General features: G+C 42.9%; 1 protein-coding gene across 3 annotated transcripts in view; it reads left to right on the top strand.

The window, feature by feature from the left end:
- FMN2 (formin 2) overlaps positions 1-27,493 on the top strand; it is a 631,532-nt gene that overhangs the window by 215,255 nt on the left and 388,784 nt on the right. For all 3 annotated transcript variants that reach the window (XR_012226894.1, XM_073560097.1, XM_073560098.1), the window contains exons 6-7: positions 6,852-6,996; positions 27,238-27,325. Coding sequence is in view for 2 of the 3 variants with exons in the window: in XM_073560097.1 (XP_073416198.1) it covers positions 6,852-6,996; positions 27,238-27,325 (233 nt within the window). In the remaining variant the exon portion in view is untranslated. The remainder of the gene's footprint in view (positions 1-6,851; positions 6,997-27,237; positions 27,326-27,493) is intronic.

The following is a 27,493-nucleotide window of genomic DNA, read 5'->3' on the forward strand; positions in this document are numbered from 1 at the left end:
CTCAAGGGGGCCCCGAAAATCTTTTTAAAATTTTGCCTTATATACAAGTCATTATACAGGAAAAAATGTTTCATAACATTTTTTTCCCTGTAAAATGCCTCTATGTTTTCCTAGATAGATCATTTTGGGAATTGCAAACCATGTGTTGGGTCCACACCCTTATCATTTAATATTATTATTATCTTCATAATAGGGTTTTTTTTTACATTTAGGCCGGGGTCACACTGGCGAGGAATACGGCCGAGTGAGAGGAGCTAAAAGCACGCATTAGACACGGACAAATGATTCTCTATGGGGTCACTCGCACCAGGCGTATATTTCTCATACGTATTCTACGCTCCGTGCCAATCGCAGCATGCTGCGATTGTCAGCGTACTACGGCCATAGTACGCCAATGCAAGTCTATGGGTGCGCAAAAAATACGGATTACACACGGACCAGACGTGTGACCTGCGAGCAATATGCAGGTCTTTTGGCTGGTGACAGGAAATGGGCCAATCCATCATCAGGAAGCCTAGACATGCAAATGAGCTCAAAAAGCGCTCCAGACATCCCGGAAGTACGCCTCCACGGAGTACAGCAGCAGCATGGCGTCCACTTACATAAATGTGGAGATGCTCATTGTCCTGGTGCAGGAGCGTCCCGAAATCTGGGACCAACGCGATGCCAATTATGCAAACCGGGCAAGAAAGGAGGCGTCATGGAGGCGCATCTGTCGCCAGATGTACCATGACTTTGGTGACCGACCACGTGAGGAGCAGCAGAAAATTCGTAAGTACAAGGCAAAACATGAGTTACCTTAGCGCACAACAAAAAAGGAATATAGAATCAGCACCCCCCCCTTCCTGTGCATGTACCTTTTGCCTCATGAGGCCGTTAGATTTGGATGTGACACGTGGATTCACACAGCCATAATTTGGGGTTAGGCCACAAGCTCCTCATCCTCCTAGACAAAACAATTATTAAGTTTAGCTAAAGAGACCCTGTGTATCTGCCCAATTAGATATGCCACCATGGGTAGAGAGCACACCCCAGAAGGCCCCATGCCTAGACTACTGGTAGCAAACGTGACCTATCAAATATTTGAATTTGACAATATTTCCTGTCACATTGCAGTGGAAGATGTGATGAAACGCTGGCGAAGCATCCGAGACCAATACCGTCAGGAACGCCAGCAGCGGTCCAGGAGTGGGGATGCTGGATACGTCAAAAGGAAATACATCTATTATGACCGACTCTCCTTCCTCGCCCCAATTCTGGATCTGAGACCGTAAGTAGATACCTCACACCACATTACACAAATACTTTACAGGGCCAAAAATATTGATGTATTTTTGCCTCTGTTCTATTTCATAACAGAACTCAATCCAACCTTACGGATCAATGAACGGCCTCAGAGACAGAGCCCATAATAGATCCTGTAGGGGATGAGGTGGCTGGCCCATCTTCTCCCCCTACAAGAAGGATGGCTGAAGATGAGGCATCACAGGACAACACAATGGCTGGCCTACACACAACACCAGCAGGACGGTCTGCTGCTGCCCCATCACCCATCCTGGAAGAGCCGTGCAACTTGAGCAGCAGCCCAACTGGCCAGATCAGGGGATCCCCACAGGCTGCTGTTACATCCCGGCGATCACGAAGAAGGCGCCAGGTCACTGTTCAAGAGAGCAGGACCAATGTGGACACGGGTGCTCAATTATTTATCAAGAGTAACTACAGATGATGGGGAGGAGGCATACTCACGTAGCCTCACCCTTTATCTCCGTGCCCTTACCCATGAGGTCAGGCTCCGTATTAGGGGATGTTTTCAGATCCTGCTTGATGCAAGCACCCCCCCAATACCCATATGAGCTTTTCGATTATCTGGAGAGGTGGCAGCTTTTCCCCAGAAATCTAATGCGCATGAGACCATCGACACAGATGCTTGCTCAAGCAGGGTCCGAACATCCTCTAATACGTAGGCCTACACCTCACCCCCTTCCTCCCACTACCCAACCTTCTATTCAGCAGCCACAAATGTCAGCCTCTAGCCAACCCCACCAATATGGCCACTTGTACCCACCCAGTGTTGGAGGCTGGTCCCAAACTGGTTGGGGACGATCTGGCTATCTTGGTGGGTATGAGCCACGTGCCTACCACAGCCAACAAGATGCCCCTCCCCATCATTAGTCTGGCCAGTATCCCCAACAGTACCAGGAGGCAGGACAATTCCCACATCATGGGCAACAGTATGGCCCCACACAGGGCGATGTAGGCCACAGTGTCCAGCAGCACCCACAGGCTGCTCTTCCACGTTCCCCTTCCCCAACCTATGAGGATTTATAAGTCTGATGGCCGTAGATGTCCAGTGCGGTTTCACTGGTGCTCCAAATACAAAGGAAAAAACAGGTGTACTCCATCACCAAACTTTGTTACAAAATTTAACATTCTAATTTTTTAACAATGTTTTCCAATCATATTAAGAATCCATCAAGACAGGCAAGGCTACCTCACGCCTTTCAGACACATATTACATGTGTGTACAATAGAGAATATTTAAACGCGCTATACTGTAAAGTCAAAGGATGAAAATACACTACTTACTTGCTAATGCCTAGGAAAGGCGTGCTGGCCTTAGTGAAGTAGTCACCTTTTTTGCTAGCAATCTATAGTAACAACTCAAGGCGACCAGCCTTCAGAATATCACGCTCTCTCTATGTCTTAACAAGTGAGTTTTGTTTTTTCATCCTTTCCAGTATAGCATGGTGAAATATTCTCTGTTCTACAGACAAGTAATATCTGTCTGAAAGCCGTGAGGTAGCCTTGCCTGTCATGGTGGAATATTTCTATGATTGGAAAACATTCTGAAGAAATGTGAGTGTTATCTTTTAGCATTAACTTTGTTGATGGAGCTCACCTATTATTTTCCTTTGTATTTAAATATTCTCATGCAGCAATGTTGTTATTGCCTAATGTTTTTTTGGGTTATGTTATATAATGTTACTTTTCGAAAAAGTTTAAGAAGGCAAAAAGGGCCATTTTGCCCATTGCCAAAATGTTCATATGGCAATATTATGTTTGCCTTTAAGAAACAAAAAAAAAGGCAAAACTAAAAATTTGTCTACTATAGTTAACGTCTCTGTGTGATTTCTCAAAAACCCTGTCAACATACTAACATACACTAACCAATGCTATGAAACAGTCATAGAATCATAAGGGGTTGAGTAATATATATTTAGACACACTTAAAGAAACAAATTATAACATAGACACAGCATGCTCTTGCCAAGAAGTTGCCCCCTCAGGTGATATAAAGTAATTAGTGAAAATATCACACACTTTGAGGCCAGAGAGCGGTCTACGTTGAGGGTTCATAGGTGGTGTCACCCTGCGCACATTGTCCGGCCTGCGCACAACACTATCAGAGGAGGAACAATCATGTATCCTGGTGAAGTTATGCAGAACCACACAGGCTTTCACAACTTCATTTTGTTCACTCAACTGAATGGCAGACTGGAGTACCCGCCATTTGGCACAAAGAATCCCAAAGGAACACTCCACCAGTCGCCTAGCACATGATAGGCGCAAGTTAAAAATTCTGCGCCTGTGGTCAAGGTTGCGCCGGGGATATGGCCTCATGACATTGCGCGATAACTGAAAGGCCTCATCTGCCTCAAGGACATAAGGGACTGATTCTTCAGGGGAGCCTGGTAGCTGGCGTGGTGGTGGTAGATCCAACTGGTTGGTGCGTAGCCGCCGAGCCATTATGGAAGTATTGAAGACTCTAGAGTCTCCTGTCCTTCCATAGGCCCCAATGTCAACAATTATAAACTTGTATTGAGGGTCTACCAGAGCCAACAATACAACAGAAAAGTATTGTTTATAATTGAAGAATTGGGAGCCAGAGTTCGTCGGCTTACGCACCCGGATATGTTTGCCATCCAGGGCCCCAATACAATTTGGAAACTGGCAGTCCTCCTCAAAGTCCCTTGATATCCTCAACTAGTCTTCCATCCTGGGCTCGGGCATGACCACTTGATGGAGTCTTGTCCAGATTTCTGTACATGTAGACCTCACTATGCCTGAAATGGTTGATCTTCCAATGAGAAACTCATGGTGGAGGGCGGCATAAGACAGGCCAGTGGACAGGAAGCTGTAGAACAACAGAAATTGATAATTTTAGAATGCATAAAGTCCAAAAACATCAGTTACATGCCGACCAAACTTGGTAGGAATTGAGATAGAATAACACACACATATTTGGTTGCACAATGACTAAGTGATATGTAGTACATATTAGAGCTAACAATCTGGTGTGTAAGTTGAAACATATTTGGAGTAGGATGAGGGCATTAAACTTAGTCCAAGAAGGCAAAAAAGCATACTTTAGCCCACACATTATGAACATAGAGAATGTGGTTGTGTAGTACATACCGTATTGTGAGTAGAAGTCGCTCCTCTGCAGATATAGCTTTGCGCATCCTTGTGTCCTGAAAGGTTATCCCAGGGCGCACTGTCTCCAAGAGTTGATCAAATGTGGAAATGCTCATGCGACAGTACTGGTAAAATTTCTCTGGATGCTCCCGCAGAGAAGAATAGAGGCGGTGAAAATGACCTCTTGTGAGTCGTTGCCTCAAAAGTGGATGGACCCACATGCGTCTCCTCCTCCGCGGATCCACTATCACTGGGTATGGTTGCCCAAAGCGCCGTGACAAAAGCCAGTTGAAGAGAACCTGCTCAGTTGTATTGAATCTCAGACCCTCTGCCATGTTGCACAAAGAACACCAACGCATCTCGTGAAAGCAAGCTCACAAATGGACAGAATGGAGGCAGCCACCTGTTTCTGAGTGTATAAATAGGGTGCAGGCTAATTATTTAAATTGTTAGCAGGCCTCAAAACCGTTAAATGTCCATTTTGCAAGGCAGCGAGAAAATCTCGCCATACGGATTGCATACAGATGCTATACGGATGCTCACATGCGCAAAATACGTGACCGCACCTTGCTTACGGATGACCTATGGAGCACTATTTAGGGGTCATTCATCCGTATTACGCCTGTAATCTACGGACCGTATTTTGCGCAGGTTAGTGTGACCCCGGCCTTAGGGTCACTTTGTGATCTTCTTGCCATCAGGGTTATTTTGGTATACACATCATAAACGCTTGGTGTTTCTAATACTTTGTCATGTTTAGCATTATATCCATTACATGGTTTACATAGGTCTTTTTCATGTTTGTATTTATATTCTCATGTAAATTTATTTCATTGGTCTTTGCCCAGGCATATTGGAGGGGGCACATATCTGGTTCCTACCTTAGAACCTGATGTTTTGGAGTGTCATTCATGGCTATTTTTGTATGGCCTTTTTAATTGTTTTTAATTGTATTTCTGTCACTTGTGTGTTTTTTGTATGCTAACAAATAAAATTGATAATATATCATGGTCAATATTTTTCTGCTTACTTTGGGGTTGATCTCGTCCATTATACACACTTCTTTTCTTCCTTCTGGCCTGTTTCTCCAGGTGTGTGGACTGCAGTCCCCCATAGATTATTTGTAGTTCCCTCAAGTCCCTTAGCACCCTAAGCATGGTGCCAAGGAATATGCAGGCAGTGCACAGACCCCTAGCAGCTGCAGGAGGACCAGGGAGAGGGTGCAGGATTGCGGAGGTGAGTAACTCGGCGTCTCTGCTGGGGGAGGGAGGCGGAAAAAGTGAGACGCTGAGGACAGTGCAGGAACACTAGAAGGGGGAGAGGGAGATGCCGGGTGAGAACGTCGGCATCTCTTCCGGGGAAGGGGATGCAGAGGCACCGTCATTACACTTTTTATTTAAAGAGGTTGACCATTCATTATTGACTTACAAGTGGTTACAGTTGTACTGGTTGTACTGCTGTATAAGGCCAATTCTAATTTCCTCTCTTCCTCTACCACAGCCAGTCAACGGCCACAGTTGTCACTCATTTATAAATGTCGGTCAAATTGTTTAGTTACGGTATTTACACATTATGAAATACACTTTGCATTGTTTCAATTAATTTTTTTCCCGTTTTATACAGCACACTGAACGTCACTTTTATATGTTATTTTTTCTTTTCTATGCATAATGTTTAGCTAATTTCTGTCTTTTTAAAATAAAGCTGAAATTCTAATGTTTCCTATTTGTAGCTTACAATCATCTGTTTATTAAAAGGGTTGTCCACTACTAGGACAACCTCTTCTTGATCTGAATGTTTGGCACTGACAAAATAAAAACACTTTTACTCACCTCCCATGACGGTGATGTTCCATTGATGTTGGCACTCGTGCTCCTACGGCTCAAGTGTGATTGTTATGAAATGTGAGCCCTGCGGCCAATCAACACTGGTGTCACTGTCCCTGCCCTCTAATGTATTGTGCATCAACAGGAAGCCAGGACTGCGGCTGCTCCCTGGCTTTCTCTTGATGTTCAGTTTGTGCAATGACTGGGACAGTGACACCAGCATTGATTGGTCGCAGGGCTCACGCGTCATAACAACTGCACGTGAGGCACATGAACTCGAGTGCTGACACTCCTGGAATGGCGTCGGCACCAGAGGTGAGTATAACTGTTTGCATTTTATCGGCAACAAACATTCAAATCGAGAAGGGGTTGTCCTAATAGTCGATATCCCTTTTAAGACTTACACTACAAACATATACAGTATGTTGAAACATCCAAATCCATTACCAGCCACATTCTGAACTGATTTGGATTTGTAATTCTGATCTGTGACAGCAACTGGCTCAGATTTTGTCTAATTGTACTACAGGATATGATGTAGAGCTTGATTTTAGGGCAATTTACTTGAAATATTGTCTTACCAAAAAAGTTTTTTATGTTTCATCTTAGAGATTTGAGCAGCCCTCTCATTTGGGAAGTGGTCAGTGAGCCAAACGTAGATGTCCATGAACTTGAAAGTCTGTTTTCCAAAACTGCAGTAAAAGAAAAAAAGAAACCTATTTCTGACACTATAGCCAAGACAAAATCTAAACAGGTAAGTCTTTACATTCTTTATTTATTATAATACTTTGATTAGCTCCTATTTTGTCAGTAGCTGATCTGAAAATTGCATAATTATCACTTCCATGATAAATATTGCTAATTAGAAATATAATTATTAAGTCAAAAACAGCAGCGTATCAGGCACAATGAAATAGTGAAGAAGTATGAAAAATAGTACTAAAAATACTGGGTACCAAACTATATTAGGGTATGTTCATATCCTTTTTTCTTCAACTCGTCAATGGCTCATGTCTGAATTCCTGAAAAACGGGATTAGGATGTTTGTGCTGAAAGCACTAATGACTTTAATGGATCCAGTTGGATGAACACGTAAGGTGGGCTGCGCTGCTGGAGTAAATCCGTTCTTCAGAAACGTTGATGAGAATAAGGTTTTTTATTCACAACGCGTTTAAGCGCCAAATCGGTTTCTTTATCAAGAGCAAAACAGAAAAGAATAAAAAAATACTGAGCAAAAATAATGTCTGACAGCAAAAAGTGACAATAGTGGTGTTGAGACAGCATGAAGTTTCAGTACCATGTAGATGCACAGAAAGTAAATGTGGGATGATCCCTTTCCCAAGCAAAATCCGAGTAAAAGAAGGTGGCTTCAGCTTCCATTAATGATCAAGTTGCTTTATTATGACATAACAAATACTGCAATGCTTCGACCCCTAGTACAGGTCTGGGTCTTTTTCCATCTAATACAGTGATGCACAGCCCTATTTAAATTCACTGCAACCAATCAGAACAGCTTTACATATTCAACAGTGAATGCAATTCTTATAGCAAACTTGTAATAAAACATTATAATTGCATACACCATAACTATATATGCTCAAGGCCAAGTGGGTTTGAGTAAAAACTCTATATAAACAATACAGAAAAATATAATGGTAGAAATCAGTCAATGAACATGCTTGGGAAAAGTATCCCTGATTGGTTAAGACAGCTGTGCTAGCTACTATAGCATTGTGGCTCTCAAGCTGTTATGGACTGGTATGAGTTGGAGTAGTGATATTGCAACCACTAGGGGCAGCACCAGCAGGTACCATCGTCAGAATATAGCCAGAGGTTGGTACACTGGGTAGCAGTGTAGTTTTTAGGATAAGCAGGAATTTTAGTCAGGATATAGCCAGTGGGTCTATACACAGATCGGCAATAGGATCTTGAGGATAAGCAGGAAGCGTAGTCACGACATAGACAGAGGTCGGTACATGGAGCAGCAGTATAGTAACATAGTAACATCGTTTCTAAGGTTGAAGGGAGACTTTAAGTCCATCTAGTTCAACCCATAGCCTTACATGTTGATCCATGTTGGGAGGATAAGCAAGTAATATAGTCAGGATATAGCCAGAGGTCAGTACACAGAGCAGTAGTAGGATGTTGAGGTTAATCAGTAGGTGAGAAGAAACTTGACTAAAGGCTGTTGGCTCAATAATCTCACAAGGAAGGAAGTGCAGAGCCAGGATTAAGCAGGGTGTTTAATCAAGAGATCACAGGGTTGAGCCAATCAGGAAATTCAGGTGGCAACAATCAAGAACTCAGAATGGAGTCAATCAGGAACCACACAGGTACTAGTATCTGGTTTAGCAAGAAACTGTCAACGAGCTGAACAGCTCAGAGGGATGCACAAGAGTTTCTGGGTTCAAATCTTGACAGTACTCCCCTCCTTCCAGGATGGCCTCTTTACATCTCAGGTGCTAGCTTTTCTGGATGTCTCTGGTGAAAGGCTGTTGTAAGCCTGGGTGCATGGACATTGCCCTCCGGCTTCCATGAATTATATTCTGGTCCGTAACCCTTACATTGCACCAAATATTGCAGTCTTTCTCTAAATCTTCTAGAGTCCAGAATTTTATCCACAATGTACTCTTCTTCACCATAGACTTTTTTTTGGTGGAGGAGGTGGCTGAGTTCTTAATGGAAACGGGATATCACTGAATGGTTTGAGCAAGGATACATGGAATTTAGGATGTACTTTCAGGCTCTTCAGATGTTTTAAATGGAAAGCAACTGGGTTAATTTGTGCAGAAATTTGAAATGGTCCTCTGAAATTGGGTCAAAAATTCATTTTAGAAGACTGTATGTTCCTTTTCAGATTTTTGTAGAAAGCCAAACTTTGTTACCCACCTGAAGGGTAGGAGGGGCTTTGCAATGTTTATCTGCTGTTTCTTTGTAATCTTCTTGGGCAATTTGGAACATCTCAATTAGTTCTTCCTGAGCTTTCCGCTACCTTGTAAGTCTGTCAGTAACAGCAGGAACCAAAGTATTCTAAGGAAGATTAGAAATAAATACCAGGTGCAAGCCATAGTTAGCAAAAAAATGGGCTTTGGGATGTAGAATTGTGCTTGGAGTTAATATAAGCATATTCTGCTGTGGTTAAATAGTCCAGCCTTTCATCCTGTAGATAAGAACTAAAACAGCGCAGGAATTGTTTGAGAGTTTGGTTAGTTCTTTCAGTCTGGCCATTGCATTGTGGGTGGAAGGCAGTAGACAAATTGACAGTAACTCCTAAAGCTGTACAAAAGCTTTTCCAAAATTTTTATGTAAACTGAACACCTCTATCAGAAATTACATTATCAGGAATTCCATGCAGCCTAAATATCTCTTTGACCACTAATTCTGCGGTTTTGATCAGTGGTAGGAATCCCTTTAGTTGGAATAAATGTGCCACCACAACAAAGATAGCAGTCATTTCTTTACAGGGAGGTAGGTCCACAATAAAATCCATTGAGAATGATCCCTAAGGCCTGGATGGAACTAGAAGGAGTCCTAGAGGTGAGGATGGTGATGTCTTGTCCGCGCACCTGTGAAACAGGAGGAAACATATTTTCTCGCATCCTTCCTACAATTAGGCTACCAAAAAGAACAAAGCAGTAGTGCTTGCCTTTTCCTGACTCTAGGGTGTCCTACAAGCTTAGAATCATGGACAAATTTGAGGACTTCAAGTCGAGCAGTTTCAGGGACGTATATTTGATAGTTCTGCATCCAAAACCTCTCCTTAAAAAAAGATCAATGGTCTTTAGAAGGATGGTTAAGAAAAAAGTCAGTTTGTTATCCATCCATAATCTTTGTTAAAAATTCTTTGGTATCCAGTATTCCCCCCAAAAAAATTTAGGGTTAGAATGGTACAGTCAATGTTAGATCCCTCCTGAGGTTCGGTAAATATCCTGGACAGAGCATAAGCCTTATTGTTTCTTGAACCAGGCTAATAAGAAATGAAAAAATTAAGCCTGGAGAAAAATGAGGCCCAACGTGCTTGTCTTGCAGACAACCTCTTAGCTGTACGGATGAATTCTAAATTTTTGTGGTCAGTAAGAACAGTCACCGGATGATTCGCTCCTTCCAAAAATTAGGAGAAGGCAATTTTAATAGCTAAAAGTTCTTTATTTCATGTCATAATTCTTTTTCTGGAGATGACATGGTATGAGAAGGGAATGCACATAGATGAAAATGCATCTTGTCCCTAACTCGCTGTGATAAAATGGCTTCCACCACAAAGTCTGAGGCGTCTACTTAGACAACAAAGGCAATTCAGGATTTGGATGGATCAGTAAATGTGCGGAAGTAAAAAAGAGTTTTTAAATTGTCAAAAGTCACCTGTGCCTCTGGGGACCAGGAAAACACTTTGGTTTTCTTTGTGAGTGAAGTAATTCGTAAAATAGTTTTTGAAAAGTTTTTAATGAATCTTCTGTAGAAATTTGCAAATCCTATGAAGCGCTGGACGTCTTTTAGATTTATTGGGGTAGGTTAGTCAACTACTGCTGGGATTTTACTCAGATCCATGCTCAGACCTTTTGGAGAGATGATATATCACAGAAATGGAGTCCCGGTTTGTTCAAATTCACATTTTTCGAGTTTGATTTTTCAGGACTAACTGGACATGCCTGCGATGAGGAGGCAGTTGATCGGCTTTCTTCTTATTTCAGACCTCACTGAACTGAGGTGGTAGTTTATCATAATTCTGATGAGAAATCTTGGATACTTGAATTTGTTTGAGAACAGATAAATTAGCATGGCAATTGTTCTTACAGTACTCAGAGGGAAAGATAATGGTCCTCAATGCCCAGTTGATAAACAAGTTATGGATTGAAAACCAGGGAATTCCTAGAATAACTAGAAATTTTGGAGAGAAAATAAGATGGAAACTAATATCCTCATGATGATTCGGTTCAATATAAATTTCAAGTTCAATTGTCTCGTAACAGGTCCAAAAGATAAAGGTGATCTGTCCACAGTTTCCATATTGTTTGGCATGGATTTAGTTCTACTTGCTAAGTTATGATCAAGTGTGAATTCTAAGACCATAAAATTTCCTCCTGCTCCAGAATCTAAGGCAGAGCGTTGTATTTTTTGCCTCCCAATTCTGTATGAGACGATGGTGATTGCTCTTTGCCTTTATCCTGCATTACAGATTAGATGGTCTGCATAACCGGATTAGAGCATTCAAAAAGGTTTAAATCCCTTTCAGTTTTGGCATTTGTAAAAGCTATGATCCTTTTATTAGGACAGTTGATGGCAAAATGTTCAGTGCCCCCACAAAAGAGGCATACATTTTCTGTATTTTGACTCTCCTTCTCTACTGCAATGAGAGGTTTATGGATTACATCAATTTTCATATGTTCAGGCACACTTTCCATTTCCTGTTGTTTGTGTTTTAAGGCTGATTGAGTAATGGAGTAGTTAGGGGTGATTTAAAATACTCACAGATTTTCCTTTCTTCGTTCAATGAGTCTCTGATAAATTCAGATGCATGGTTGAATCAAGTCCTCTAAATTATCAAGGGTCTCAACCCTTGCAAGTTTATCCTTAATTAGCTCTGATAATCCTCATCGAAATTGACTCTACTGGGCATCTAAATTTTATGTGAAGTCTGCCACCCAACGGTGGAATTCGGAGGTATATTCAGCTACAGAGCGCCGCCCTTTGTTGCCTCAGTTGGGCTGCAACAGACTCCATTTTGTATATGAGATTATACTGCTATGGAATAACTTGAGTCGGAGTAGTGATATTGCAAGCAGTAGGGGCAGCACCAGCAGGTAGCGTTGTCAGGATATAGCCAAAGTTGTAGTTGGGAAGATAAGCAGGAATCGTAGTCAGGATATAGCCAAAGGTCGGTACACGGAGCAGCAGTAGGATCTTGAGGTTAAGCAGCAGGTGGGAAGAAGCTAGTCTAAAGGCTGTGAGCTCAGGATGAAGTCAATCAGGAACCACACAGGGATTAGTATCTGGTTTAGCAAGAAACTGTCAGCGAGCTGAATCCAGACTTCTTCCTCAGGACACAAATCGTATATATCTTACAAGGTTCGTGTCCTCAGGAAGAAGTCTGGAATGACTTTGAAACTTGGTTTGAATAAAACTTGTAAAGAAGCCATCTGTATCCTGGATTCTTCAGCAGCGCAGATTTAGACAGTTCATCTTTTTTTCAAGTATATCACTTTCGTCTGCTGACCTGTGTCCTGCTGCAGCTGATTCATGTGTGTAATATGTTGCTAATGTGCAACTTCATCAGGTAAGTTCACACCCATATTAATTTTACCTTGTTTCCAGTTAAGACCCTATTGCGCTTGTTTGCTTTCCAGTTTCTATGGTACAGTATTATAGCGAGCTAAAGAGCTCAGAGAGAAGAGGTACCACCTGGTGCACAAGAGCTGGAGTGCTCATGTAAACTGGAAAAGAAAAATGTACCTACAACCAGATCCAGATAGCAACGAACATGGAGTTATAAAATATAACAATCAGGGTTTAATCAGAGTCCTTCAAGCCAAGCAATTAACAACTGGTAATAAGGGCCGTGTGGCTTATAATCATCATTCGATTGGCCATGGGGGATCACAGTGCAACAGCATATACAGTATTAAATAGCTCAATAAAAGAAAATTCAACTTGTGTGTATAGCTTTAAGAAAGATAGCACAAATGTGGATTATGCATCATAGAATAAGTAGGTTTTATGGGTAAAGCCAGATGCTTAGCAAGAAATAGCCATACAGTGAAATACATTGCAGCATAATATATAAGAGCACTAGATCATGGTCACAATGGGGATTAAGTTATAGGTCCACAATATAAGCCATTGCATGGTGCACCACTCATCCCAAAAAAGACTCTATAATAATTTTATGTGATTTCTAGGGTGGTGTCATGATCCAGGTTGGATCTGACAGAGTAAATGCACAAAGTAACCTTTTTTTTCCCTTGGCTGTGTGCCAAAGGTGGTTTTGCCCCCGGTGGCCATTAGGGTCATTGCACTGGTGATTTCACTTGTAGTTTTCCCCCCAGTGGCCATTAGGGTCATTGCACTTTGGTTACCTTAGTTTGTGCACGTAATTAAGTAACAGGTGTGATAGCTCTGTAAGAGAGTATCTGGTGTGTTAATCACTGTTGGTGATAAAGTATTCATTTGCAAGCAAGCCTGGATGAAGGATGGAGCTAAAGGAGAGTCACGGGCAGCTCAGTGAGATTCCTGGAGTGTCAGCTATGGTGTCTGCAAGGAGTGCTGGCATGGCGTGGTGGAGTCACAGCTATGGTGTCAGCAAGGAGTTCGTGCATGGATTGGTGGAGTGGCAGTTGCTGTGTAGAACTGCACTCAAAATGTTGGCGTTGTTGCTGAGAGCTGGACTCAAGCATGCTGGACTTTTTGGCAGAAAAGTTGGACTCAGTTGCGGGACTCTGTTTCTGGACAGCTGCATGCAGGTGTGGACTCTGTTTGCTCCAAGGCTGCACTATGATGCTGAGAAGGTCCGTTTCTGGACAGTGCACCCAGATGTCAGACACGGTGGAGGAAAAGATGCACGCAGGTGGTGGGCTCTGTTGCTGGGAGCGTAAGCAACAGAGCAAAGCTAAGTGGTGTTTCCCCCTGTTTTGTCACTTTTCCTTGTGTGGGTTTAGTGCAGTGGTGGGATTAGTTTCCACACCGACCAATTCCCTAGTGAGGGTTTAGGTGCAGGGCGAGTCAGGGTTTTGAGGTTCCTGATCGGCGCCCGGTGCGGAACGTTAGGAATGTATAGACACTGACTCAGGGGAGTGCAGGAGGTCTCCACGTCCCTCTTCCCTATCGCAGGGCCACCTTTGTTATTGTTACCCAGGTTTTCCCTTTTCCCTTTGTCTTATTGTATTAGTTACCAGCCTGCGGGCCGCATCATATAGGACAATTACACGTGCGGCGTCCTGTTGTATCAGTTACCGGCCTGCTGGCCGTGTCACTCAGGACAGGGCACGTGACATTATCACCAACCTTACTTTTTTTTCTGGTTAGCCTCAGGCCATGTTTAGACCTGTGAGTATTGGCTGCTGGGCCTCACTGAGGAGACTGAGGAGCTGCATGGTGTGAAGCAGTTCAGCAGCAATTATCAGGGTCTGGGGCCTCCCGTTTGGCTCAACCAGGAAATCAAATAGAGGCTGGCAATGAAGCCCCTAGAATCGCTGCTGGGGAGGGGGACTTGCTCTTACAGGTGGACGTACCCAGACAGGTGGGTGGAGTTGGTCCCCATGGTGCTGTCTGGGGTTCCCCTAGGTGAAGGGGTGCGTCCCTGTAGTGAGCAGACTGGTGTGATAGTCCGTGGGGTTTAAGCCAAATCTTCCATACCACCGAAGTAGCCGCCCCTTCTGGTCGTTCGGAGGAAGGTGACCTGGGAGTGTATTTTTCCTCCATTTCCCAGGCCCCTCCCTCACCGGTGTGAGCAGCAGGTGTGCTGCGGGGAAGTAGGGGCAAATCTCAACCCTCGCCATTAGCCAACCCTGGGAGGCATCGACCTCGTGGTATAGGGGGTGGTGTACCCCTTGGTGGAGTGCAGGGGTGTGAGTGTGGTGACAAAGGGGGATGCCTCTGTTGTCGAGCCTAGAATGAGTTCACCGAGAGATGACAAACGAATGTGTGGCAATAAACGTTCAGGTCCGGACCTGTGTGTGAACGAGCATGTATGGGTGGCCAACAAAAAAACATCGTGTGGAAGTGTGTTGCGGAGTCTTACCAGCTCATACCAAACATACACATACATAACTCGTTCCCCAGGTCGACGCTTTGGAGATGAGTGGTGCCTCCAGAACATACTTTGCCAATACCAGCGGTGCATTTGTCATAAACCTGAGGTGCAGGTAGCTGCAGGGGTGAACTCTGGATCTAGGCATCTCCGCTGTAGGTGGTGCCCTGATGAGGAGTGGTCTTGAGGGTCCAGAGGCCCCTCATTAAGGGGAGGGTACTGTCATGATCCAGGTTGGATCTGACAGAGTAAATGCACAAAGTAACCTTTTTTTTTCCCTTGGCTGTGTGCCAAAGCTGGTTTTGCCCCCGGTGGCCATTAGGGTCATTGCACTGGTGATTTCACTTGTAGTTTTCCTCCCGGTGGCCATTAGGGTCATTGCACTTTGGTTACCTTAGTTTGTGCACGTAATTATGTAACAGGTGTGATAGCTCTATAAGAGAGTATCAGGTGTGTTAATCACTGTTGGTGATAAAGTATTCATTTGCAAGCAAGCCTGGGTGAAGGATGGAACTAAAGGAGAGTCACGGGCAGCTCAGTGAGATCCCTGGAGTGTCAGCTATGGTGTCTGCAAGGAGTGCTGGCATGGCATGGTGGAGTCACAGCTATGGTGTCAGCAAGGAGTTCGTGCATGGATTGGTGGAGTGGCAGTTGCTGTGTAGAACTGCACTCAAAATGCTGGCATTGTTGCTGAGAGCTGGACTCAAGCATGTTGGACTTTTTGGCAGAAAAGTTGGACTCAGTTGCGGGACTCTGTTTCTGGACAGCTGCACACAGGTGTGGACTCTGTTTGCTCCAAGGCTGCACTATGATGCTGAGAAGGTCCGTTTCTGGACAGTGCACCAAGATGTCGGACATGGTGGAGGAAAAGATGCACGCAGGTGGTGGGCTCTGTTGCTGGGAGCATAAGCAACAGAGCAAAGCTAAGTGGTGTTTCCCTTGTTTTGTCACTTTTCCTTGTGTGTGTTTAGTGCAGTGGTGGGATTAGGTTCCACACCGACCAATTCCCTAGTGAGGGTTTAGGTGCAGGGCGAGTCAGGGTTTTGAGGTTCCTGATCGGCACCCGGTGTGGAACCGGCCTAGGGAACGCGTCACATAGGACAACTACACATGCACGTCCTGTTGTATCAGTTACCGGCCTGCTGGCCGGGTCACTCAGGAGGGGGCACGTGACAGGTGGAGAGTGTTTTTCCACACCATCCCTGTGTCGTCACCGCCTATATGGGAACTGCACGCATTCTGGAATTGTATGCTTGTCCTATACCAATATCCCTTAGTGAACCACGTAATAATGATAACTGCACATTGTAACAGAAAAGAGGACATTTTATTATAATGCTTATACCAACTGCATATTAATTAAGAGAAATCAAAGCCACAGTGAAATAAAAATATGCGCACACGGTAATAAATGTTAATATCAAAACAGACAAATTAATGACATATGAGTGTAAATTCTAATTGGACCATAATATATGAGTGTGTATAAACATTGGACCATAATGGGAGGGAGACCACTCATCAGAAAACAGAAGCAATGGGAAAAAAAACATAAAGGTCAAAAGATGGTACAATGAAAAAAGTTAATACTTTTATTGATCAAACAGTTGAAATGGACAAGCAACTAGATAAAAGGAGGCACATATTTGAGACAAAATTATCAAATCAAAAACAGTGCAGATATGTAACAAACGTATGGGGAGAAAACTGCTGGGTATATATGATCCACATGTACAGTAAAGCCTATAATATGCTGCATGTGAAACCATGTGGGTAGAAAGTATATAATGCCAGTGCAGTGTAGAACTAGTGTCTCAAAACCGCAACAAGGTAGATGGCTATGTTCTAGGAGTAATGAGTACACTGTTCCTGTGGACATACATCAATAAGCCGGGTAGTGGCACTTGCATAAAGACTAGCCATGCATACATGTACCTAACGCAGACAAATTAATAACTGGTAAAGTGGTTCATCAGCCGGGCATAGGGAAGAGAATGAGTATATACCTGGCTCGATAAAAGCAGCAGATTCCTTTAGATGGTTCCACCCTGACCAACCTATCGGCAATGCATTCATCAGAGGATGTGTAATCATCTAGGAAGGGGAGGTTTAAAAAGCAGTACCAACCAATAGGAGTCTGCCTGGGAGTGGCACGACGCATGTATATACTGGACAGGAGTTCCTAGGAGCCTGACGTGTCCTGCGCCTTGTGGTGTGAAGTCGATCTAAAAGAAAAAAGGGGTTTGGCAACGTGTTAGGCCTGTTTCACACATCAGTTTTTTCAAATCAGTCAAAATCCGCCAAAAAGTGAAAATGGCGGATCCGCTAAAAATGTGTAAAAACGGATGCAAGCGGACGGTACGGATCTGTTTTTTGACGGATCCGCTATATGGATTTGACGGATCCGTCAAAAACCGGATCCGTTCCGTCCGCTGGCATCCGTTTATGCCATCCATTGGATCCGTTTTCTGACGAATCCGTTTTTCCACACTTCCAAAATGGGATGCTCCCAAATATGATTCGCTCTTGGAAAATGCTCCCAAATGTGATTGGATACTGGAAACTAGGGAAAACTATATCTATGGTGTTGTAAAATATCTATGAAAGGTTGTAGAGCTAGTGGCAGAGATGGAAGGAGTCATTGCGAGTATTAACAGCTTCTGTGTGGAATTTGATCTTCCCTGCAATCGGTTAGCAATTATTGCTCCCCAGAGGGAGAAAAGAAGACTGTGAATCCTGTGCCTCCAACGCATGAAGAGACGACGGCAGTAGATTCATCTGATAAATGCACAGAGATTTACCCTTGGCGTGTTTTCTACACTGTATCTGGAATTGAGGGATAATCCGGACAAGTTCTTCAATTATGTGCGGATGAGGCACGACCTGTTTGAGATATTGGTGGAGCATGTCAGAGCGCAAATCCGGAGAAGGGATACCTACATGCGCTTTTCTGTATCACCGGCGGAGCGTTTAATGGTGACCCTTCGGTGAGTTATCTATTTTTTTTAAAAGGTTTCAGATTCTGCAGACTTTTATTGTTATGTTATGGCTTGTAGTTTGTATTAATTTTACTTTTTCCCCTTTTTTTTAACCAGATTCCTGGCAACTGGAGAATCCTTCACCTCACTCCATTACCAGTTCTGGCTCAGGATTTCAACAATATCTGGAATTGTTAAACAGACCTGCCTGGCATTGTGGGATTGTCTACAGGAGTTCATCCCACAGCCAACACAGGAAAGGTGGCTGGAGATTGCAGACAACTTTGAACAAATCTGCCAGTTTCCAAATTGCGTTGGTGCCGTGGATGGGAAGCATATAAGGATTGTGAAACCCATTGGATCTGGATCAGAATTTCTCAACTACAAGAAATTCTTTTCAATTGTACTGATGGCCATTGCAGATGCAAAATGCAAATTTATTGCGGTGGACATTGGTGCGTATGGTGGTTCAAATGATTCTCAGGTCTTCAAGATGTCCGCAACGGGCCGTCGTTTGTATGGAGACAATTTTGATTTCCCACCTCCAAGACCACTCCCTGGAACATACAGGCCCACCAATGCCATTTGTGTGTGTTGGTGACGACGCATTTCAACTGTCCAAACATCTTCTCAAGCCATATGGAAGTCATGGATTGACACACGGAAAAAAAAATATTTAACTATCGATTGACAAGAGCACGAAGAGTGGTGGAGTGCGCTTTTGGGATTTTAACTGCAAAATGGAGAGTGCTGTTACTGCCATAAAAATGAAAACTGAGACTGTGGATGAGGTGGTGAAGGCATGTGTCATCCTGCACAATTTCGTACTTTCAAAGGAACCTGTTTCCATGGAAGAAAGTGTTTGTGAAACTACCTTGTGGGATTATCAGCAGACAACTGTTCGGAGTACTGTGTCAGTGTCAAGAATGAGGGACACATTTGCGGATTATTTTCTGTAACCAGAAGGTAGAGTCGACTGGCAAGATGACAAGGTATAATTTTTTAAAATTTTCTTTTATACCAATTGTGGTTAATAACAGTGTTGTGTTTTTTGACTTTTACACCAACGGTGTACTTTCAACCTTTACCAAGAACTAAAGAAAAAAAGTAAACTACACAATAATGTTCTTTTGAAACAAAAACTAATTTTTGCAATTGTTTTCAAAATTATACACTGTTATTTTAGTAATTTTGAGAACTGTTCTTTTAATATTTTTTTTTTTAGAAAAATAGACAAATTCTTTTAGAACATAAAATTTTTTTTTACAACATTACAGATGCCGGTGTTGTTGGGTGGAGATATCATCGGAGGGGTTAACAGGGTTGACCACATCGGGGGGGGAGGGGGTAGAGGACTGAGAACGGAGTTGGTGAGGATCAGAAGTGGAAGGGGGGTTGAAAACATGAGGTTGGGGTGGGAGTTGATGGACAGAGGAGGTTTGTGGGAACATTGAAGGTGTGTGTGTGTGGGGGTGGGTATGGTGAGGGCATTGGGGTATAAAGCAATGGGGAAGGAAGGTACTGGGAAAAATGGAATGGGGAACTAAAGAAAGGAGAGGGAGTGGTAGGAGGAAGGATGGTGGTGGAAGGATGGATGGGGAAGGATGGACAGAGGGAGGATGGATGGTGGAATAGGTGCATGGGATGCTTCAGACACTGCAGCAACTAGAGCATTGTGACAAACTTGCATCACATGCATCTGCTGGTGAGTATTTAAACCTTCCATTTGCCGGACAACTGAATGAAAAAAAAAAATGTGTCTCGGCGTCTGGTTTGACTCTGCACTCATCCGTTCCATGTAGCTCCTGAGTTCCATGATACTTTGATTTATCATGTTCAACCCAGAAGCTAACTGCTGACCATAAACGTGGAAAGCATTCTGGACGGATGAGTTCAGACTCAAACAGTCAGACAAGGTCATCCTTCCCAGACCTCTCAGACGCTGCCGTCCAGAACCAAAAGTTGGTCGAGATGTTGCGGCAGTGTCAGAGGGGTGGGGCAAAGGGTACTGTAAATCGTCACCAGCAACTTCATGTGATGAAGTCTGCCCTGCTGCTCCAGTGCTGGTGGAGGGGATAGAGGGACGAGACAAGAGGGAAGGTAGAGAGGGGTCGGATACCTCGATGTGATCACCGGTGGCGGTCTCCGAAGGGATCCCTCCAGAGGGAGGCAACTCAGAAGCAGGCTCCCGCGTGCTGCAGACAGTGCTAAAAAAGAGAAAAACAACAATATATTAATATTTCATTTGGCCTTGCTGAAAAAAAAAAAAATTAGGTTAAACATGGAATATTTACGTTCTGCTCACCATCGTCGACCGGAGGAACGACAGGGCTCTGTAATGTTTATACGGGGTGCTCCTGCGTCCTCCCGATCGACTCGGGGCCTGCATCTCCTTGTTGAAGTCCCTCTTGAAGCGATCCCTGAGCGACTGCCACCGTATGATAACCCTGTCACCTGTGAAGGAAAAAAAAAAGTTGTTAGTATTCAACACTTCACATGCTGGAATATAAGTTACTGAAATTGGAATACTTACGCACTAAATCCCTGGCCCTCGCATCGAGCTCCTCCCAGTTCTCTACAACCTCCGAACACACCTCATCCCATAGCAGTCAGGTGGTTGGTTGGTCAGCATGTAAGTGGTTTGCCATGTTCCACAGCGGCTCCCGTGGTTGGACAACCTCAATGAGGGTGTCCACATCAATGATGACACCCTCTTCCACATGTCTGTGGGGAGCATGCTGTGAAACCTGTGAAGAAAAAAAACAAAAAAATTACATTCAAACACATGAGGTTCATTAATCAATCACCCAAATAAAGGGTTACTTACCGTCCGCCGACCACCAGGGGCATGACCTCGACGACGCTGGGATGTCCTGGGAGTCGCTCTTGTGTGGGCACCGGATTCTGAAGACTAAAAAAAAATTTGGGTTGGATGGATGCATAGTTAGTGTGTGCTGTAATGAATGTTTGTGTTGGGTGTAGCATTATGTATGTATGTGAGTTTTTGTATATCCTAGACTTACACTCTGCACACCCCCTCCTTGCATTTCTCCACCCTGCATGTCTCCTCCTGGAAGCTCCTCCGATTCAGCTTCCTGTGAAAACATAATACATGCATATAGGGTTAAAAAAATAAATAAAAAAAAAATAAAATAAGAGTAAAAGAAATAATTTATCTCAGTTCGCTGATGTGAGGGGGAGCTCTCAGAAGAAGACATTTCTGCGGCCTAGCTGGCGGTGCTTCCTGAACGGAGCTGCAAGTATAAAGACACTTGTAAAGCTACTATACAAAGGATCAGAAAAAGCTTTCAGGCCAATATACTTACAGGGAAAATAGAACTGGTTGCCTAGTGTTCTCTGCTGCTGCCTAGCAGTTCCTTCCTGAATGGATCTGCAAGTATAAAGAGAATTTTAAATAACATAGAAAAAGAAAAATCTTCATTGGTATTAATGTGTGTAATTCCCTGAAACTCTCCCCGAGAGTATACCCAAGTGTTTGCATGTGTGTAAATTCCCTTACAATCTCTCACTGAGAGTAACCACACTGATTGGATGTGTGTAATTCCCTGTACTCTCACTGAGAGTATACCCAAGTGTTTGCATGTGTAAATTCCAATCTCTCACTTGAGTATAACCACACTTTATGTACCTTTTTTGTATGTATACCCATACTTGATTTTACCTGATTTTAAAATAGTAGAGACAGTTTTTATAAACAGTTTATTTTTTTTTATTTTTTTTTTCTCTTCCCCACAAGTCGGAGCTACTCTGCTCTTTATTTTAAATACCACAATAAATGAAAAATAAAAAACAGTGATGTACAACAGAAACACCACATACAACACCACAGTTACATCACATACAATACACAACACAATCACAGCACAATTGCAAATATGGAAATAAAATTACAGCACTATGAAAATAAAATTCAGTACACATGCAACAGAAAAACAATTAAGGTATGAAAAAAAAATACACACACACACAGACATGCAACACTGGGAGGCCACGAACATACATGCAGGAAGGCAGACCACACACACACACACACACACACACACATGCCCCACACAAATAGTTTTAATACTCACACAATTGCAGGCTTTGGTAGCAGGCCTCTCTGTCCTGGCTTGGTGCTGAGCAGGTGCTGGCAGGCCTCTTGCTCCAGGGGTCTTGCTGCTGGGGGTCTTGCTGCTGGGCAGGTTATGGCAGGCTGGCAGGCTCTGTCTCTCTCTTCTGGGCAGGTGCTGGCTGTCTGGCTCTGTCTCTGTCTTCAGTCTGGCTGGTGCCAGATGTCTGTGCCCAATGATTAATTAGCCCACCTTTATATAGTTTTTGAACTGTCTGGAAAAGTATCTTTTTCTGAGCATGCTCAGTGCGATTTAGCAGATTTCGCTGGCGGATTCCACAAAATAGCGGATCCGCCGCCCATTCTACCACATGGTGGACGACGTCAGATCCGCCGTCTCCTGCCATTTTGATGGCGCCAAAAAACATTGCAAAGTCCGTTCACCTCAGACAGAATCCGCCAGAAATCTGGCGGATGCGCCGAATAGCGAACGTAACGGACGACCAACCGCCAAAATCCGCCACTAATGTATCTCAATGGGAAAAAATGGCGGATCCGCCATTTTCAAGTTTTGGCGTATTTTGACTGATGGTGAAAAACTGATGTGTGAAACAGGCCTTAGCCAGTTGAAAAAAAGAATGCTCTCAGTGGGAAAAACAAGATAAATATACCATAACTACAAGATTAATACTTTGTTATACCATGCCTGAGGAAAGGACCCAAGAAGTCTTGAAAGCTTGCCTTGTAGCAAGATTTATTTTATTTTTGTTATCCATTAAAAAGGTATCACAACTGCAAGATTATCTTGTTTTTCCCAAAAAAATAGCACAAGTTGGCCGCAAGTTGGTGCTATAAGTGCAAATGCATATAAAAAAAGAAAATGACATGCTGGTGATATACACATGTAATAATCCACGAGACACATGGTGGCATCCAAGTAATGTGAAAAAAATAAAGGAGGGAAAAGACTTGAAAAAATTAAACAGATGTCTCTGCTAAACCACACCAATCCACAATATACACCTTCTGCTTGAATGACATGGACATAATTTTATACTTTTACACTATATTCCATGTAATCTTTCACATCACAATGTGGGGATATGTTGGGTGACACATGGTATATCTATCTACCACTACTTCTCAATTTGCACATTTCTATACTTACCTTTTATTTTTAATCATGGGCGGCACCGTGGCTCAGTGGTTAGCAGTGCAGCCTTGCAGCGCTGGGGTCCTGGGTTCAAATCCCACCAAGGACAACATCTGCAAGAAGGTTGCATGGGTTTCTTCTGGATACTTCGGTTTCCTCCCACATTCCAAAGACATACTGATAGGGAATCTAGATTGTGAGCCCCATTGAGGACAGTGCCAATAATGTTTGTAAAGTGCTGTGGAATTAATGGTGCTGTATAAATTAGTAAAAAATAAATCGTTGATTATTATGTTATTTTTTTTCTATGTTATCTAGTAATTCTTTATTTCTTCATTTATTCCCTACATCAATCTATTAGGCATATGCTATATCTTGACGTGGTTTATCAGAGGCATCTTCTTATGCTTTCAGTGTCTTATCACTCCTTTTATTTATTTTTTCCCCATTACTTGGGTACCACCTTGTGTGTCTCATACAGTATTACATCTGTATTTCACCTGCATGTTATTTTCTTGTATCTATGCATTTTCACTTGCAATACCATCTTGTGGCCAACTTGTTGGTATTAAACATCCAGTAAGAGACCAGAACTCACCACATCCATAAAAAGAGGGGTGTATTAATCCATGATAAAAATAAGGAATATAGCACAGCGGTATTTATCAATGCATAGGGGGCAACCACAAAAATCTCAGGCAATGCGTCTCTGACCTCCATGGTCCTTAGTTTCACATGAGACTAAGGACCGCATAGGTCAGAAACGCATTGTCTGAGATTTTTGAGGTTTCCCCTCTATGCCTTGCTAAGTACCACTGTGTTATATTCCTTGCATAACCCACATGGATTGAGGACCCACTGCTCCAAGGACTGGTGAGAATCTGGAGGGGCGGAACTAGATAATCACCTGGATTTTTACTAGAGCCCCTGAAGGTGTGGTAAGACTTGGTCCACAGGTTTACACCAGGTTCTACTCCAGGACAGATCCGGGTACCGCTGCAGCTGACCCCCAAGGGTCAGGACAGTGGACAAAGACCTGGAGTCCAAAGTGGGTCCTGATACTAATGGAACAGATAGTAGTGCTAGTGTATCCTCTTGGATAAAGTGAGACTAGTGACACTCATTCATGTGTCAGCACTCTGGGAAAAAAAAACCCCACTTGATGGAAAATTGGGGGGGGGTCACCCGAATACATGGGGAACTCTGAAAGTATCCGATGTCAGAGTTTATCCTTTTCACCCTATCTGGGGAGATTAAACATGTAGTAGGAGTAGTTCCTTATGGGACTATTTTGGGAAAAGACTTGCCCCTGTTCTGTTCCCTATGGGAGAGCCAACCTCCGCAAGATAAAGGTCTGTCCAGGAGCAGAACTTAAAGATCCTGAGTCAAGAATACCTGTCATAGGCATCACCTTCATAGGGAATGAGTGTAATCCTGATAGATTTCCATTAGAGGTCTTGCCAGGAGAGGTTGAAAAGACTAAATGAATCCTGGAGCTGGAATTATCCCGGGATACTTTTGGGACGGCTCAGCTCCAGGATCCTACACTGGCCTGGGCATGGGAACAGGTAATGGTGATCAATGGGGTGGCCCAGCAACCTGGAACAGAGGAGGTTTTCCTCGTATGGCGGTCAATCAGGAGTTGCTACACCAGGTTGACAAAATCTGGGACAAAATAGTAGATCAGCTGGTAGTGCCTCAATCTTACCACCGGCCGATGCTTGATATGGCCTACAAACACACGCTGGGTGGCCATATAGGGGTTAAAAAAATGCAAAAGCATATTCTGATGCATCTTTTTTGGCCCTCAGCTTATGCCAAGGTTCTGAGGTTTTGCGAGTTTTGCACAGTGTCAGCTGACCGCACCCACAGCAAATTTCCGCAATACATTGGTTCCTCTGCCAATTATAGTGGTGCCTTTTGAGCGGATAGCCCATGGCCACCAACACATAATTACTGGTAGTTGATTATGCTACTCGTTACCTGGGGGACAGTTCCTCTTAGTCACACCTCGGCTAAACTTATTGCCCAGGAGATGTTTTGCCACCTTGGACTACCTAAGCAGATCAAGGGACTCCTTTTATGTCCAAGGTGTCAAAAGAATTGTGCTAACTGCTCCAGATCAATCAGTTGTGCATCTCGATGTACTACCCACAGACAGTTGATCTAGTGAAAAGAGTTAACAAAATACTAAATCTATGTTGAAAAAAAAATAGTATCCAAAGATGGGAAAAATTGGGATATATTACTGCCCTACTTAATATTTGCCATCCAGGAAGAATCTCAACAGGATTCTCTCTGTTTGAACTATTATATCGCAGACATGTGGTGTGATGGTCCAGCAACGTGCTCTGAATTGTGGCTGTAATGCTTATCATAAAGGAGCATCTTCTGGATGCCCAAGCAGCTCAGAACCAATGGCTACAATAGTCTTGTCCTTTAAAAAAAAAAGAAGAGGATCAAGTATTGGTTTTGGTGCCCACCACAGAAAGTAAGTTCAAGACCAAGTGGCAAGGGCCAAATGAAGACCAAGAAAAAGTCTGAGAGGTGAATTACAGGGTTTATCAGCCCAGGAAGAGGAAACCTGAGAAAATATACCATATAAATCTATTAAAGGCTTGGAAAGAATGGGAATATATTGTTATAGACAATACTCCAGTCATATCTTCTATGGACCCTTTGACACTAGCCCGAGGAGAGGCCAGGAATGAGGTAAAGATAAATTACATTCTCTCCAAACAACAGAGATGGGAGGCTTGGAAGTTTAAATGTTGGATTCATGTTACCATTATTAATGTTATTTATGAGACTTTTGATATGACTATACAAGTTTTGGTTTTCATTGATGTTTTTTCATGCATCTACAACATCATAATTGAGAATTTGTAGTACTGTCACTTTACATAGAATTAATCTCTATTACTAGGCTCTCCCTGATCACACTATTTGTGGTGCTACAACACATTTTTCTTGCACCCGATCCCTGCATTAAACAAATCAATTACTGATAAGTTTATTATGTATTGCCTTGTATTTATATAATTATTAATTGAAATTTTCTTCGGATTCTACTTTGGATTATTTACTTCATTTATTTTGTATGCATCCTTGATAGGAGTATCCATAGCTATTGCCTGTTAGGGTATGTGCACACGCTGCAGATTCCGCTGCGTTTCCGCAGCATTTTTGGCCGCAGTTTTAGCTGCGGTGTACAGTACCATTCAAATGAATGGTGCAAAAAAAACGCTGTGTAGACGTTGAGGAAAAATCCGTGCGGATTTGCTGCGGTTTTGACATGTCAATTCTTTCTGCGGAATCCGCAGCGGGTTCCTATCTCCACCATTGTGGAGATGGTGAATCCGCAGGACCAAACCGCAGATAATCCGCAGGTCAAAATATCTGCAGTTTTTGCAAAATCCGTGCGGATTAATCCGCAGCGTCTGCACACACCCTAACAGTCCTGATATGTAGGCTTAGGGCTACATCTAGTATTTACTGTTGTATTGTAGTTTCTGTTTTGATGATCTTGTATTATATTGTTTGAAATAGTACAGCCTTATTGTGCAATTACATACAGACAGAAACCCTAAACACAAACTGGCCTCTATCTGGTAAGTGAGGACATATTGGCGATTTAATGTATGCGCCAATATATTTCCAAGCAAATACAGTAAATGGACATTGCAAATCACAGGGTGAAAAATTAGCCTCCCCACTTTTATTATCTCTAAACAAGGAACTTATTTCATTTGTCATAAAACCCGCTCCCCTTTGTTAAGCCAACTCATGCCTAATTTGTATATCCAAAGTGTCCTTAGAAAGTAATAAGTATAGATTACCAATATCTGAATTGTCAGTCTAAGCAATAGCGATGAACAAATCAAACTCCGATCAGGATTTTAGCTCTTAGATACTGTTGAAATGTTCTCCATTATAATGTTGAGTTTCGTCTCCATTGTTATTGATGCTACGTACCTTAATTACTTTGTTTTGCATCATGTGTGCTTTTGTATTAAACATATAATATATTTTACTTTGTATATTACTTCCAGGTTGTCAAGCTCTTGAGCAATAAAAGATCACAGGCAGTAGGAATATTAATGTCCAGCCTCCATCTAGACATGAAAGATATTCAACATGGTAAGCAAATGTTAAATATTATTTTGCAATATTTTAACAAACACTAGTGACCTAATTTCTAGATATGAACCAATTTAGTTATGCAGATTTAAATAATTTTCCTCTTTAGGTAGAATAATTAGTAACCTTGATGGAACATATTCTGAGAGAAAGTACAAATGATTTTGG

The sequence above is a fragment of the Dendrobates tinctorius genome, unplaced genomic scaffold (genome assembly GCF_039654945.1).
Source record: "Dendrobates tinctorius isolate UK_male_01 unplaced genomic scaffold, ASM3965494v1 ptg000293l, whole genome shotgun sequence".
NCBI lineage: Eukaryota > Metazoa > Chordata > Amphibia > Anura > Dendrobatidae > Dendrobates > Dendrobates tinctorius.